The sequence below is a fragment of the Arvicola amphibius genome, chromosome 2 (genome assembly GCF_903992535.2).
Source record: "Arvicola amphibius chromosome 2, mArvAmp1.2, whole genome shotgun sequence".
Classification (NCBI taxonomy): Eukaryota; Metazoa; Chordata; class Mammalia; order Rodentia; family Cricetidae; genus Arvicola; species Arvicola amphibius.
Window position 1 is genome coordinate 4,445,812 of NC_052048.2, and position 13,015 is coordinate 4,458,826.

The window sequence follows — 13,015 nt, forward strand, 5'->3', positions numbered from 1 at the left end:
GGACAGAATTCTTTGGGTAAGTTTTCCCATTTGCTTTTGCATATTTTTTTCAACCTAGGTTTCGCCTCTACTTTTTATAAACTATTCCTCTAAACGTGGATACACTGCACATTGGGGGTGGGCAAGATGGAGATGTTGTCCTCTGTGAGCTCCGGCAATGTTACCAGGCACACACAAAGTGCCCTGGGTGCTGGAAGAGCTGATTTCAGATACTTATTCACTGAGGCTTCTGAGCAGTTCCTGGGGTGGCTGCGACATCAACCTTTACTCAGGCTGCAACTGCATGTCCCATGGGCACTGCAGGGTTCGTGTTCATGACTTAAAGCTGGGAATACAAACTAGTGAGCATCTTAGTTTCATGGCTGAAATGGCGGGGGGGGGGGGATTTAGTCTCTTATAAGTCTACTTTAATGAAGCAGCCTCCCTTTTCTTTCGTGTGTGTGTGTGTGTGTGTGTGTGTGTGTGTGTGTGTGTACAGTGCACGCATGTGCACATATCCATGTGCAGGTACACTCTTCTGTTGGGAGGTCAGAGTCAACTTCGAGCCCTGTTCTCAGTCCCCATCTGAGTTGTTAGACAGGGTCTTCCATGGAACTTGGGACTCGTTATTTCAGCGTGGTTAGCTGGCCAACGAGCCCAGGATCCACTTGTCTTTGATCCTTAGCACCGAGTACTGGTGTGTGCTGTGTGTCACGTGGGTGCTGAGGGGTTGAACTCAGGGCTCATGCCTGTACAGCAGGTACTTCACTACCGAGCCATCTCCCCAGCCTAGTTGTTACCTTCTAGGCAAAAGACAGTTCTTCAGGTTAACACTGCATTTAAAAAAAATATCATTTTTTATCACTGATTCATAGACCTACTTTGTCATCTTTCAAAGGAAACAAAACTATATCTTGAAGTATTAAGTATATAAGAAAGAAAACAACAATTGTAATGCCCCAACGAATCTTGAAAATTTATTTGGGAGAATATCAGATATTGATCTTTTGCTTTATAGCTCATGATAATAATCAGAAAATATACATTTTGAAATGAAGTCAAAATAATTACATATAATACATATTACAGATTTCTTATTTATAAATCAGCAAAGCGGTACTAAAAGCATGTTCATGGCCCACAGTCAGCAAACATGGACACTTTCTGTCTAAAGGTGCAGCAATTCAAACCCTTCTGGGTCAGTGACAAGACACTGAGCAATACATGGACGGGCTCTCACCAGGGCTGGCTGTAAACCTGTATTTTCTCTTTCCCATCCCCCCATATATATGCATATATTTATTGCCTTTTAGAGTTCTGCTGGTTTAATAGTATGCTAAAGAGCCATCTGCAGCCACTTGGTTTCTAAAAATATATAAAATGCACGGGAAGGAGCTCTTGCAGCTGACGCTGCCACTGACCTGGCGTCCAAGGTGCACGGGAAGCGTGAAGCAGCAATACTGAATAAATACTGATGGCCGTGAACCCCCGACCAGCCGACAGCCTTCTCCTGGCATGTGGCCACAGCAGACAGGACGCACATGCAACTGAAAGACACTGACACGATACCAAAGGAATACTTAGGAGCCAGCTTCACCGCAGACTGGTCAAGACAGGCTGTGTTAGAGAGGGATGCAGAGCGTCACTTTATATATGTATATAAAAGTTAAGGCCTACTCTGTCGAAGGCAACGTCCAACGCTAACTGCCTGCCCAGTGCGTGCCTGAAATCAGCCCTGTCTTTTCTCCATACTATTTCTTCAGCCTGTCAATCCTCACTTGGGACGGTCTCCCTGGCATAGCGTCCTTGTCTCGGACCAAGACTGTGGTAGCGTAGGACTGCACTGTCTTGGCTGTGGGAGCAGTGCGGATCTATGGGTCTGTGCCACCACACTCCCCACGAGCTGTGTCTACCTTACATGCCAGGCTGGAAACGGCTGTTTAAACTCTAGGAGCTGCTGAGCTGCCCGCCCGCCGACAACTAAGTGGGCATTCAAAGGGCAGCTTCAGCACCATCTGAAGCCTCACATAAAAAAACGCCCTGTTCACTGAGACAAAAACGAATGTTAACAGCCAAAATATAAAGAAAATGACAAAATAAAACACACACACACACACACACATACACACACACACAAATGAGGTAACCCACTGTGGGTGATTCTCTGAGAACAAGGATGCTCTAGAGGTCAAACAGACCAATGATATTCAAATTATTCACTGGTCAGAATAAAACTTATCACATATTTAATACCTGTAGAAAAACCACATAATATAACTTGCAGTGCTAATTTAAAAGACATGAAAATTTGTGATCTAATTTATTATTTAGAACCTGGATATTTGTTTCCCCATATGCAAAATTTGACATTTGGTATTTTTTGAATCCCACTGCCCGCACCCCTCTGAGATGTGGCCACAGACAGGGCTTGAAAGCCGATGCGCTTGTAGTCACAGTAGGTAAAAACAGGCACAGTAGACTAAAATTTCTGTAGGGAAATTAGTTGTTTTCTCTAGCTAAAAAAGACTTAGAAAACATCTGACAGTGGTGTGCTTGGGAAGTCCTGGACCTGGAGACAAAGCCCAGCTGCTCAGTCTGTTTGTGAACTCACATGGCCGCACTCCGCCCGTCCGGGAGGCTGTCTGTGTGGATAAGGAGGCCCATGGAGGGCAGCTGGCAGCTTGGGAGCTGAGGTTGGTAGAGATGTAAAGTGTGGTACTCACTGGTGGAGAGCCAGGACTGTCGGGAGCTGGTGGGGTGTGCCTGGCAGTTCACAGCAACCTGGTGAGCTGTGTACTACGCTGCTGCTCCGCCAGGCGTGCCGAGGAGTCGTGCAGGTCTTCCCTTTCCTTCTGAGATAGGGCTTCACACTAGACTCCATGCTATTCTAGAACTTTCCACAGAGCTTAGGACAGCCTGGGTCTTGTGGCAACTCTCCTGCCTCAGTCTCCTGAGTGTTGGGATTATGTCATGAGCCACCGTGCCCAGCTTTGTCTTTAATTTCTCATTAATAATCCATTTGTATAATGTTTACCTTTGTGGCCAAGGTTTAATGGAGCTGAACAATGCTCTGTATAGGACGGAACAAGGCGTGGGCGGGCGTCATGAGTCACCACTGTCACAGAAAGATACAAATCACTTGGAATTATTATTTTTAAATATATATAGATATGAAACAATTGTTACAAATCTGGATCAAATGTGTACAGGCTGCGGTTCCTTCTCAAGTCCTCTGCAGAGCAGTAATGGCAAGATCAACTTGGTAAGTCCGAGGACCCAAAGACATCAGGTTGAGGTCTGATATTCATTTATTTATGTGGGTAAGGGGCGACATTCATGGCTTTCAGTTCTCAAGGAGCACCTGTTACTCCACAGCCATTCTTAAATCTTCTCGCTGGAAACCTAAACAAAGCTGTGTTCTCGGCTTCACTAAACACCAGTAAACCAAAAGAAGCCTGGTTGTGTTCACACATCCAGAGGCACCCTTAGCGACCCCAGGGCGCTGTTCTACTAATCCACTTTTATTTTATTGCATGTAAGTAGTACAGAGGGTGCATTCTCTTAGAGTTAAAAACTACTTCACGTTTCAGACCAAAGTCTTAGTTGCATCATGCCAAATGTGCTCCTTGTGAATGCAGCTAAGTCGCTGCGCGTGAGAAAAGTATTGACTCTCTTTTTTTTTGGCTTAATACACAAAATGATACAAATATAAGACTAATATCCTATAAAGTCAAACTTAAAAATAAAAACATACTCTGAATTTAACTTTATTTCCTTGGTAAAAAAATACCCGACCGCGGTGTTCCCGAGGTTTGACTCGGTGACTAGAGAAAGCACGCAGTCACATTTACACCATGGCAAACAGCACCTACCCCTTCTAGGCATGGCACGGACTCACAGAGGAAGTGGGTTGCTTTGAAATGTATCCCATGATTCCCAAAGTACAGCATCCCCATCTTCAGGGCTCTCTCCTCCTCACATCATGGGAGTGTAAGGCAGGAAGACCTCAGCGTGTACCAGGAAACCTGTGGGCAGCCATCAGCTGACGTGCTTGCAGTCTATGACTACAAGCATTTTAGAGGAACAGTTACCCTATTAAAGCTGTTTCTGTGATGTTATATGGTAATTTACATTGGGAAATACTGTAAAGAAACGATCAGCTTCCAGAGCAGAGAGAAAGCTCAACTCTCTCACTAAAGCGGGGGTGGGGAGAAGCCCCAGCATTAAGTGCAGCTGGCTCCGCTGGAGTCAGTCTGATGGTGAGTGTCCCAGGAGGCAGCGAAGCTATGCATGAGCAAAGCTCGGACGGAATCTGCCAACATGCACAGTTAGAAGCCCACAACAGTTAACATAATTAAGTCACAGGATAAGGATTAATAAAATATTAAACAGCAACATTCATACATCAATCAGTTACATGGAATAAATTAAACTAAACAGTTACATAACTTTACTCTTTAATTCAGGGTTTATTCATGTATAAACATAGGCTAATACTTTTCTAATGTTCTCAGAATACTACAAATAAAAACGAAGGCTTTGCATGTCAGCTGCTAGACAATGCGTCAATACTGCAAGTGTGAACAGCTCCGTGTTCGGCGTCAGTGCACAGGGCTCAAGTGGTCTGCAATTGGAGAGGAGAGAGTGGCCTGGGACAGACCCTCGTTCAGTTGGCACACACTGAAGGATTTTACTGTCCTCGGTACCTTGGCTGAATCTTTCCCCTGAAGACAATGTTATACATAGATGCCTTCAGGATTAAATCCAGAGGAGATGGGGTTCTGCAGAATACGGAGATTACTGGGGAGCTGCCGTGAAGAACCAGGTCGCTTCAGGGACCCAGACTGGAATGGCGCTTCTAAACAGGGAACAGACAGTCGTCTGGTGAATTGGCTAACCAGAAAACCTAGTAACTTCCCGCCCCAAAGAATTACAGAGAGAAGGCCATACTGCAGCCAGAAGCAGGGGAAGAAGACAGGGACTGAGAAGGAGAAGGCAGGGACTGGGGAGGAGAAGGCAGGAGATCCGGGAAGGAAAAGGCAGGAACTCTGGCCAGGAGCCTGATCCCAAAGTCTAGTGGGCTTTGCTCTGCGGCTTCTCACAGTTGCTGGGGCCACAGAACACAGATGGGAAGTTTCAATTACAGAACAGATGAAAAACAGAGACTCAGGAGAGGAGAGTGAGTCAGGAGAAGTTAGGATGCAAATTAACATGACCCATACTCATATTTATACTTTGGTAAACAGGTCCATACAGAAGCAGTTTAAAATAAATAATATGTCCATCCAAATAAATAGATCCCCCAAATGTTACTGATTTTCCAGAAACAAGAAGGATATCATTGTAGGTGACTTCAGGGAGGATAGAGGAAGGCCTTACCTGTCTCTATGTCTGCCTGGGAGGCCTCTATTTCAGTGGGCTCAGCTGGCAGCACGGTGACCTTCGTCCCTGTCTGCTGGATGAACTGCTGGAGGTTGACTTGCCGCAGCTCTTTGGTCAACTGCTCCAGCTCCTGTTCCTTGTCCTGGTTGGAAAATACCAGCTATTCTGTAAGGTGCTGTGTGGGTGGGGCTGGGAGATGGGGCCTGCTTTCAGGACTCTTTCGATACTCTTGGTTATGTGGACAGGGTGGCTAAAGAGAGTACTGCCCATCCTCCTAGATAGAAGGCGTCCCTTCTGGATGCGGTCACACACTCGTGCAAAATAAACGTAGTGTTAGTCTGCCATCAAACGTATTGTTTCTACACACCTCAGTGCTACAACAGTCTTGCTGATCTTGTGACAAATTCCCCTCCTATGCACTTTATAACCATCCGCACATTAAGAGCAATTTGGCTCACAAGAGCTAGAGCTCTTGTTTTGATGAGGTGTTGGAGCTGAATCTGCTAACTCTTATTTTATAGCATGAAGCGAGCAAGACTCTCATGAAATTCTCAGTTTAAGGTTCCTAGGTCCACGAGAGAGCCTGGGCTGCAGAGCCATAGCTGGGTCTTTCTTAAGCTTCCCCTTACACAGATGAGGTATCCTGCTCAGAGATAGCCTTACCTGTAAGCGCTTGGTAGCCTGCCCCAGAGACCTCTCCACGGCTCGAATGCCGTTCTCCAGCCTCAGGCTCTGCTGCCCTTGAAGGTCCATCTCCCCCTTGACCTTTTCGATCTTCCCTTTCACCTCCTCCTCATTGACCTCCTGAACTTCCCTGTGCAGCTTCTCTGCCTCAAGGCCGCTCTCCATGGTGTGGATCTGCGCCAGGCAGTCCTTCAGCTTGCTGTCACAGTCCGTGACTTTCTGCCGAATCTCCTCAAGCTGGTCCTGCAGCTGCTTTTCATTTTCTTGTTCGATCTGCAGTTCATTTTCCCAAAATTCCTCCTCCTCGATCTCCACATCATTCCTCTTGATCTTCTGCTCCAGGCGGACAATCTCCTCTTCCAGGCTGCAGTTGTACTTTTGCTCCCAGAATCGTATTTCGAGCTCGCTGGACTCCAGCTGCTGCTCTATGGCCTGCAGCTTCTCTGTCTGGAGCCGGATCAGCCGCTTCAGCTCTTCCGCGGTGCTTTTGCAGCTGCTCAGCACCTTCTGCCGAAACTCAGTTTCCTTCCCTTTCCCAAAAATGTCCATCAGCCCTTTGGCACCTCCTGTGAATGTCAGTGATTTTCTTTTAGGTTCTCTTCTTTTGATCGACTTGTCTACCTGAGGCCGCAGTTTGGCTAAGGGGGGCAAGCTCTGTCGGTATAAAGTTCTTTCAGGAATCCGGGCCACACTGTCTGAGGTGGGTCGCTCACTGAGAGATGGCCCAGTCCGACGCAAGATGAGCTGTACGTCGCTAGCATACTGCCCCCACTTGTTCAAGGATATGATGGGGTTTTCGTGTGGTGCCAAGTGCCTTTCCGTATCTCTCCATTTTTCTATTAGGGTGTACCTTCCGGTTCGACCTGGAAAAGACCAGAATATTCTGTCATAGTGGGTCAGGGAGTGATAAATGGCACAATAGACAAAACCTCTGACAGCTGCTCTAGGCAGCACCGAAATGCCAACGCTGAGAGTCCAGGTGCCTCTGGCAGCTGACAGACAGCATGGTGTTCAGATCTGAACTGTGAGTGAGGACCCTCTGAGTTGCTGGAAAGTTTACTTTCTATTCCCCTGACTAAGAATTTTATACTCTGGTCAGACATCAAGAGCTCAGGACTTCTGGAGCAAGACTGAACAAAGGGAAGCGCTGGGAATGCTTCCGCGCAGCCAAGAGGGGAAGGTCCCAGAAGTTAAAGCCGCACAGATTTTCACTGTGTCAGCCTTGACAAGACAGACCCAGGGTTAGTGGAGAACCAGCCCCAGCTTACTGCAGGGCTCCCCAAGTACTCAGCTGGCCTACAGCTCATACAACTGAAGCTGACCAGTGAAGCTGCCCCTTCCAAATAACTTCCTGTAAAAATGGGAGTCTGAAGATAAGTTTGGTTTAATGTTAATAATAATGGTTTCAAAGGTTCTTCAAAAAAACCCCAAATTTAGATTTTATTGTTAGAGACAAAACAGTAAAATCATTTAAATAAAAAATATACTTTATTCACTAATTACAGGATTGAAGTAAACTTTCAAAAGACAAACATAGGGCCAGAATGAGGGCTCAGTTGGTAAAGATGCTTGTCACCAAGTCTGGTGACCCTGGGAACACACAAGGTGGAAACAAAGAGCTGATCCTGCAATTTTTCTGGCCTCCATGGAGTGGGAGGTCCTTCTGTCTGTGTGCTGCTTTTATTGGTTCATGAATAAAGAAGCTGCCTTTGGCCAATAACAGAATATAGTCAAGTTGGAAAAGTTGGAAGATATCTATTGAGAGAGAGAGAGAGAGAGAGAGAGAGAGAGAGAGAGAGAGAGAGAGAGAGAGAGAGAGAGAGAGAGAGAGAGAGAGAAAGTAGGCAGAGTCAGGGAGTTGCCATAAAGCCACCAGGTGGAACCTTGCTGGTAGACCACAAGCCTTGTGGTAAAATATAAAATAATAGAAATGGGTTAACCAAAGATATAAGAGCTAGCTAGCAATATATTTAAGTGATTGGCCAAGTGGTGATTTAAATAATATAGTTTCTGTGTGATTATTTTGGGAGTCTGGACGGCTGGGAAATGAACAAGCGGCCTCCTGCCAACACTCTACATGTGAGTTTTGGTATATTTGCTGCCCTCCCCCCCCAAATAAATAGATGTATAAATAAATAGATAAATATAGTACAGAAAGAAAAGAGACAATGTAATGTTACAGGTGTGAACACATTTCATAAGCATTTTCATTTAAGGTGGGTGCTATTTTGAGTTTGTTAAACGTGTACATTAGGGGCTGAGAAGAGACATCAGTCAGTAAACAGCAGCCTGACAAACATGAGCACCTAAGTTTGGAGCCCAGAGCCCACAAAAACATCAGGGACAACAGGACATACGTGTGATCCTTGTGGGGTCTGGGACAGTGAGAAACTGTCTCGACAAAATGCTAGGGAGGTCATGAGAAACGACCTTTATACATGCAGGTGACACACATATGCTTATGTGCCCCACACATCAAAGAAAGCAAACATTAGTAGTTACTGTCCTAGGAAGGAGAGGCCTGGCTCTGCCATCTCGCAGTGGGGGCATAGGAGCAGCATCACACAGTGTTTTCTCCGTTTCTGGGTCCACACATGGGCATAGGGGTGTGTGGGTACAAAGTGCGCCCAGCGATTCAGAAGCGGAGCATCAGAAGAGTAAATCGACACAGCCTGAACGTTCATCATGCTACCTACCCGTCTAGATATCGATGGCACTGAGCGCCTCAGCTGCCTGTTAAACAAGTGTGACATAAATAAACAATGGCAAATAAAACACTGACTATGGTTTTAAGTAGCGGGAGCAGTTAGAATGTGGCGGACAGGAAGCAGCTGCGGGTCAGTCACCAGGCCAGCTCCTCCTCAGAGGACCTCTGTATTCAATTAAGTATTTATGATACAAAAAAAGGACTTTTTAGGCAAAATTTGAAGTAACATCATAAAACATCTATATTCAAGTTTTCAGCCTTCCAAAGTAGGCCTTGAATTGAGTTACTGAGAAAACATTTGTTCACAGGTTAAACAGATTCTTCATTCTACATGAAGAAACACAGCTGGCGAACAGGACATGTTTTCTCCATGGCATTCTCTGCAGTGTGGGTGTGTGGTCACCATACAGAACAACAGAGATGGCAGCAGCTCAGCGAGTGTGGCTTCTCCAGGCTCACTTTTCTCCTACGCATGCTGGTGTGTGCACTTGGATGGCTGAGACAGGAGAGTTGCCACAGATCCCTGTTGCCACAGGTCAAGGCCAGCCTGGTCTACATAGTGAGGCTTTGTCTTTAAAGATTTCTTGTGGGACTCCTCACAGTGGGACAGGGGCTGTCTCTGACTCTTGCTGGTTTTTGGGACCCTACTCCTTACACTGGGCCACCTTGTCCAGCCTTAATATAAGGCAAGGTGCTTAGTCTTACTAGAACTTGATATGTGTGTTGTCATACCCATGCCTGCCCTTTCTGAATAAAAAAGGAGGAGGGGGTGGGGAGGCAAAGGGTAAGTGGGGGGTAGGGACTGGGACAAGAGAGGGAGGGGAAACCGGTCAGACCACACACACACACACACACACACACACACACACACACACACACACACACACGCCGGTCAAGGTGACTTCCGAGCTGAAGCCTTACTCTTCCCTGACCTGCTCGTCTCTCTCGACAGCTCATGGAGGTTCTCGCGAGGAATACTGACTATGCTGGCAGAAAAGAATGCCTTAGTCCCCTCCACATTAAGCCCAAGTCTACAAATAACAGTCCTGGTGAAAGGTGTTTTGCTCGACAGGGAAGCCCAGCATTTCCAGCACTGCTTTAATACAGTAAGGCTGCAGACCTACGGAAAAGAAAGATGACTTTGGCAGACCTGCCACGGTGCGAGTGTGCGGACAGCAGTGACCGTTCCAATCCTGAACCGACTTGACGCGCGTCTGCTATCAACCTCTGAGTAGGAGCTCGGGAGCACAGAACAGCCGAGCACCTAGCAGGTCCTGGGTGCAATTTCCTCTTAATCATGTTTGCTAAATAGCAGATTTATAATGCAAATAGAAACTTTGAACACATTACTTGGTTTTATGGAGATAGAGGTTTATGCCTTCATTGTGTTTCAAAAAATAATCTAAAGCATCTAATAAGTATGTATAAATTCTGATAAAATCTTAAACAGGGCCTAATGGCTCGGTCCTCTAATTCTAGCAACTCAAGAGACCGAGGCAGGAGGATAACAAGTTCAGGACTTGCCTGGTTTACAGAGTATTCCCAGGTCAGCCTGGGTAAGCTGGTGGTAACCCTGTCTCAAAACAGGAATGACAAGCAGGTTTTGGGACAGAGGCATGATGTGGGATTCCCTCCCCTCTGTATGCTGTGAATACCATTGGTTAATAAAGAAACTGTCATGGCCTGTGATAGGGCAAAGAATAGAGGTAGACAGGGAAAACTAAACTGACTGCTGGGAGAAGGAAGGCGGAGTCAGAGGGAAGCCATGGAGCTGGCACCAGAGACAGATGTGCTGAAACTTTGCTGGTAGGCTATGACCTCATGGTGATGCACAGTTTAATGGAGATGGGTTAAATTAATGAAGAGTTAGCCAATAAGAAGCTAGAGCTAATGGGCCAAGCAGTGATTTAAGTAATATAGTTTCTGTGTGTTTATTTCAGGGCTGAGCAGCCGTGAACCAACAAGAGACCTTCCCACAACAGTGGAAGAGCATTTGCTCAGCACTCCTGAGTCCCTGGGTTCAATCCCTACTACCATGGAAAGCTTTTATGTGGAGGTGTGTGTATACAAACATACATACATACATACACACACAAAGACAATATGTGTATGTATATACTTTTATTTTTTAATTTTTTTCTTTTTTTTCCAAATAAGTACTTTTAAAGAAAAGCTTAAAATAAATTAGAGGGAAAGTTGAAAAAGAATAGGAGGAAAGACAGAAGACAGACCCAGGAAATGTGGCTAGAAACATGGACTTCACAGCATGAAACACGGCAACTTCATCTTCATTATATTAAAAAAGCCCACATTTCTATTTAATAAAGATACACTGCTTAATTTACTTTATTCTTTATTTTAAATGTATTCAGAAATTGACAATAAGTAGAGTTTAACTCAGAAGGGGTTCTGGGAACTAGGAGTCTGCTCTGGATTAGGAAACATCTACAATAAAAAATCACTATTCAAGACAAACATCAGGAGCAGGCAGTACAGACTTCAGATGCAAGGTAACATGAGGGAGGTTCAGAGTGCAAGCATTACCACAGCCTGACCCGCCACCGGCAAGGGGTGACAAGAAGTGCACCTGAGAGCCCACTAGAGAAGAATGCAGTATGCATGCACACATGGGGTAAAGGTGCACTTGATGGAGCAGGAAAGCCTCGGTTAGCAGAGCACAGGTCTGTGGTGTCTGTGGTTGATGTGGGAGAGTCTTCTGGTTGTGTTGATTTCATTCATTAATAAAGAAACTGCCTTGGCCCATTCAATAGGCCAGCCCTTAGGTGGGTGGAGTAGACAGAACAGGAAGAAGGAAGTGAGGTAGATGGCTCAGACAATTGCCCCGCCTCTCCTCTCTGGGACAGATGCCATACCTCTCCTCTCTGAGCGAGACACTATGAAGCTCCAGCCCAAGATAGACATATGCTAGAATCTTCCCGGTAAGGCACCACTTCATGGTGCTACACAGATTATTAGATATGGGTTAATCAAGATGTAAGAGGCTGAAACTAATGGGCCAGGCAGTGTTTAAATGAATACAGTTTGTGTGTTGTTATTTCGGAGCATAAGCTAGCCAGTGGCCGGAAGCTGGGTGGAATGAAAAGCAGGCCTGCCGGCTGCTCCTCACTACATGTGGTGGCATTTCTAGAGGTGATTATTTAGGGCCCTCACCAAATAGACGGATTCATCCTTTGATGGACTTATGGTTGTACTATTGGGAAGTGAAAAGAGGCCGGAACTGAAGTCTAATTGGAGGAAATTGGTCCATGGAGTCATATCCGTTGGGACCACTTCTGTAAACCCTTTTTTGACTTGGACACTGGTGGTTTGAGTAAGAATGACTTCCATAGGCTCACATATCTGAATGCATAGGAACAGGGGGTGGCACTATTTGAGAAGGATTAGGAGGTGTGGCTTTGCTGAAGGAATAGCATCACTGCAGGTGGGTTTTGAGGTTTCCAAACCCTTGCCAGGCCCAGTCTCTCTGCCTGCAGATCGGAATGTAGCTCTCAACTACTTCTCCATACGTGCACCATACTTGCTGCATCTGCTATGCTCCCTGCCACATGAAAATGAACTAAACTTCTGAAACTGAAAGCAAGCCCCCAGGTAATGCTTTTTCTCCTAGGAGCTGCCTTGGTCACGGTGTCACTCCATAGCAACAGGACCGTGACAAGACAGCCGCATCCTTCCCCACCACGATGGACTGTGACACAAACCCTACTTCTCACGTGAAGCTGTTGTGTCAGGTATTGGTGATAACTGGGCAGAGTAACCCACACAGACAACTGACGCCAAGAACGGGGCCACTGCTACCACTCGGTCTGACCAGGTGGTTCTTAAGGCCTTTAGAAATAGTTTGTGGGTGAACTTAGAGTTTAGAGAAGCTAACTTCAGGTATTTTATCAGGACGCCGAGAAAGCTAACTCGGGCACAGCCATCTGCACACCCACAGTAGTAGATGGACCCCACTCACCGATAGCTTGGGCTAAGGCTATCACCACCTCCTGGCAGGTCGTGACCTCAGTGACACCACAGACGATCCTCTGCACTCCGTCCACCCACACTTTCAGCTCCATGGTGCGCTTGCCAGTCACTCAGAGGCCTGACAGTGTTCATCAGGGTTCAGGTCATGGCTCTGGCTCTGGAAACACAGAAAAGACAGACTCTGTATTATAAGCTAAAAAACAAACAAACAAAAAAGGTAAAACATCGTCTTTTAAATAAAGGAAGCTTTCCCTATATTATGTAAACTATAGCATG

At 46.0% G+C, this 13,015-nt stretch overlaps 1 protein-coding gene across 4 annotated transcripts in view; it reads right to left on the minus strand.

The window, feature by feature from the left end:
- Positions 1–931: 931 nt before the first annotated feature.
- Rassf8 (Ras association domain family member 8) overlaps positions 932–13,015 on the minus strand; it is a 76,665-nt gene continuing 64,581 nt past the window's right edge. For all 4 annotated transcript variants that reach the window (XM_038320306.2, XM_038320307.2, XM_038320308.2 and 1 more), the window contains exons 2-5: positions 12,729–12,896; positions 6,025–6,908; positions 5,359–5,503; positions 932–4,837 (exon numbers count right to left, since the gene is read on the minus strand). In XM_038320306.2, coding sequence (XP_038176234.1) covers positions 4,716–4,837; positions 5,359–5,503; positions 6,025–6,908; positions 12,729–12,831 — 1,254 coding nt within the window. In that variant the 5' untranslated portion in view covers positions 12,832–12,896 and the 3' untranslated portion in view covers positions 932–4,715. The remainder of the gene's footprint in view (positions 4,838–5,358; positions 5,504–6,024; positions 6,909–12,728; positions 12,897–13,015) is intronic.